This window comes from Asparagus officinalis, chromosome 3 (genome assembly GCF_001876935.1).
Source record: "Asparagus officinalis chromosome 3, Aspof.V1, whole genome shotgun sequence".
Taxonomy (NCBI): Eukaryota; Viridiplantae; Streptophyta; class Magnoliopsida; order Asparagales; family Asparagaceae; genus Asparagus; species Asparagus officinalis.
The window spans coordinates 3,068,567-3,071,782 of NC_033796.1; the positions used below are offsets into that span (position 1 = coordinate 3,068,567).

At 36.0% G+C, this 3,216-nt stretch overlaps 1 protein-coding gene across 1 annotated transcript in view; it reads left to right on the plus strand.

Annotated features, from left to right (window-relative positions):
• The window catches only part of LOC109832656 (membrane-anchored ubiquitin-fold protein 3-like), a 5,359-nt gene extending 2,518 nt beyond the window's left edge, over positions 1-2,841 (plus strand). The window contains exon 3 of the mRNA XM_020400047.1: positions 2,395-2,841. Within this exon, the coding sequence (XP_020255636.1) occupies positions 2,395-2,450 (56 nt within the window). The 3' untranslated portion in view covers positions 2,451-2,841. The remainder of the gene's footprint in view (positions 1-2,394) is intronic.

Sequence of the window (3,216 nt, forward strand, 5' to 3'; positions counted from 1 at the left end):
TTCCTGAAAGGGATTCTTCTAGGCACTTGGACACTTGAGATGTTTCAATTAACTTAAATAGAGAATATGCAGCCTTCTTTAATATTAGGACTAGGTAGGGGAGGAGAGCGGGTGTTAATTTACCTCCGGTCGTGGTCTTGATAATATGTTATATTCCAAATAGTTATTGATAGCAAATACTTGCATGGGAAACTAACTTAGTAATTAGTATGAAATTTACTGTATCTAGATATATGATGGCTTGCTGTGGTGTGGCTTAATAAATACTGGCTCTATGATCTGTATAAATATTGGGTTATGGATCTCATCGTAGCATTTTCGATTGATATCAATATGCAACTTTTTGTGTTTTGCACACACATAGAATTAATAAATAACTGCAATGATGGTTTAGTTGATTAGAGAATATGTTCTCGTTACATGTAGTTATTATTCACATTTCAATGAGAAGTTCCTGTTGTGGCTCAAACTTTCACTTAGATGCTCAAGAAAACTACAAGCATGCTTTGAAGAAAATTGTTTATTCATGCCTATTCAACAAGTCCATTGCAACTTTGGCACATGCAAAAGCTTTAATTCAATAACGAATCTTATCAAATATGAGCAGATTAGTCCTGTTAATTTTTGGTTAAAAGCATATATTCATACACTTGGACACTTGAGATGTTTCAATTAACTTAAATAGAGAATATGCAGCCTTCTTTAATATTAGGACTCGGTAGGGGAGGAGAGCGGGTGTTAATTTACCTCCGGTCGTGGTCTTGATAATATGTTATATTCCAAATAGTTATTGATAATATGTTATATTCCAAATAGTTATTGATAATATGTTATATTCCAAATAGTTATTGATAGCAAATACTTGCATGGGAAACTAACTTAGTAATTAGTATGAAATTTACTGTATCTAGATATATGATGGCTTGCTGTGGTGTGGCTTAATAAATACTGGCTCTATCATCTGTATAGATATTGGGTTATGGAACTCATCGTATCATTTTCGATTGATATCAATGTGCAACTTTTTGTGTTTTGCACACACACAGAATTAATAAATAACTGCAATGATGGTTTAGTTGATTAGAGAATATGTTCTCGTTACATGTAGTTATTATTTGCATTTCAATGAGAAGTTCCTGTTGTGGCTCAAACTTTTCTAATCAATAATAGAGGCACTTACCAATTGCTAACTATGGCCTTAAATTGCCTTATTACTGTTTGACCAAAATTCATCATAAGCGCTAATTAGTTATCAACAAGGCTATGAAGAATGGATATTGATTTGCAAATATGAAATCAATAATTTGTTTGGGGAAATTGCAATAATCTTTGTGCACATTCTCAATTGATGTTTCGCCTGAAGGCTGACCTGGTATGAGATCTTTAAATTAGATCAAAGATATTCATGTATGTGCGACAAAAACAATAAGTTATTACCTGATTTAGATTGTAGTCGTAGTGACCTTCTGGAGGATAATATCATGGACGAGCTTATCAAGTGCTCAAAATCTTGTATAATCTGTTGCTTGTTGGAGGCCTTAACCTTATAGATTCTTGATCAAATGGGTCGAGTCCTTGAAATGACAATAGAATAAGACTACTGGTCTTCAGCATATACAAGGGATGCAAGGGAAATCCATTTTGTAGGGATATCAATTGTAGTCATGTCCAATAAGAAGGTTTTAGTTGTAGTTTGAAAATCCAACTTTTGTCTGTTTCTTCTTTTCTTTTCGCAGTCCAAAATGTCACGTATACTTACCTTCTGTTTCTGAAGAAGAAAATAGTGAACAGCTAACAGCCTTAAAATTGATCTTTTCCCTCTTTCTCATTTTTCTGTAGCCTCCTGAACTGAAGATCAAACCTTGGGTTGTGTTACTTGTGTACAGTTGTCATTGCACCTGGGTTGGATCTGATTGGTCACTGGACCTAGATATTTTGACAATGCCTCCATCCCTGTACTGAGTTCTTCGTTGATGATATAATTTGTTATAAACATGCTGGATCAGTTAAAATGTACATAACCTATGCTGTGGTAGTAATTCAGATTCTTGATCTTCATTTTATATTCAGTTGCTTACACGCGTCTTATTTAATGCGCACGTTCATGTTGGCTCATATTAGTTTTGTGTTTTCATTTGGTTTCTCATACAATAGTGGTTCAAATTAGTTCGTAGTTTTATGAATATGGTTGCTTACGCTTAGATCTTTGTCCCATATATTCAAGTGCAACATACAGGAAATAAGTAAGACTTTTAGGTTACGAACATATACTTCAGAATCTGAATCTGAATGTCATTTTCTTTTTAATGCTGAAGTTGGTTTAGTGATGTTCTTACACATTAACTCTGCATTCTTGTTCTTGTACTAATATGGTCTTTCCCGTTTTGTTGACAGAGAAGCAGCTAGCAAACTCCCCAAAGCAGCAGCGATGTGCGTGCACGATTCTGTGACACCCAGATAATATTGATGGTTCAATGAATTTTTCTCAATTCGGCTCTTATGCTGCTCTGCCCTTTTTTTTTAATATCTCGTGTTCAAGAGTTACAGTTTATAAATCTAGGGGTGACCTTCAGATGCATGAGAGATGGCTTCATTACCCCTTTTGAAATCTGTTCTCAACGTGCTCGTGGCTCTAGAATTTGTAAGACATATTCGTGATTATTTCCGTGTTTGTTGTATAAATGAGAGTTTTGAAACAAAGAAACTAACTGATGATATGCTTCCTTTTAGCGTTTAAGTGATTGTTGTATGATTCTTCTAAAGTGTCTTCAGACGATTGAATGATTCTTCTTTTAAAGATGTATTCATAGGGTCATGGTAGGTTCCATGGTTATTCGATTATTTGAAAGACTGATTCTAATGCAAACTGAATGCAAATTCCATGGGTTACTACTGTAAGTCGTCTGGTATCAGTCGCAGCAGGTTGAGCAGAATCAGTTTTCGGTTTGGTTTGCAACTGGATGTTCGACTGGCGCAGGTCATCTTGCATCCAAATTACGGCAGTTCGCGTTGCTGTAACTCGAGCGGATCTTTTGTAGCTTGTTCTCAAGCTTGTCATGGGGCTCAAATTACTGCAATTCAAGCAGATATGTTTGGTTCGTGAAGGGTTGCACAAGTTATTATCCTCAACTCATGTTGGGTCGCCGTCATGTGGTGGTGGGTGGTGGGGGAGGGGGGGGCGGCCTCCTCTCGGATGACTAGTCCATCACCAATCTC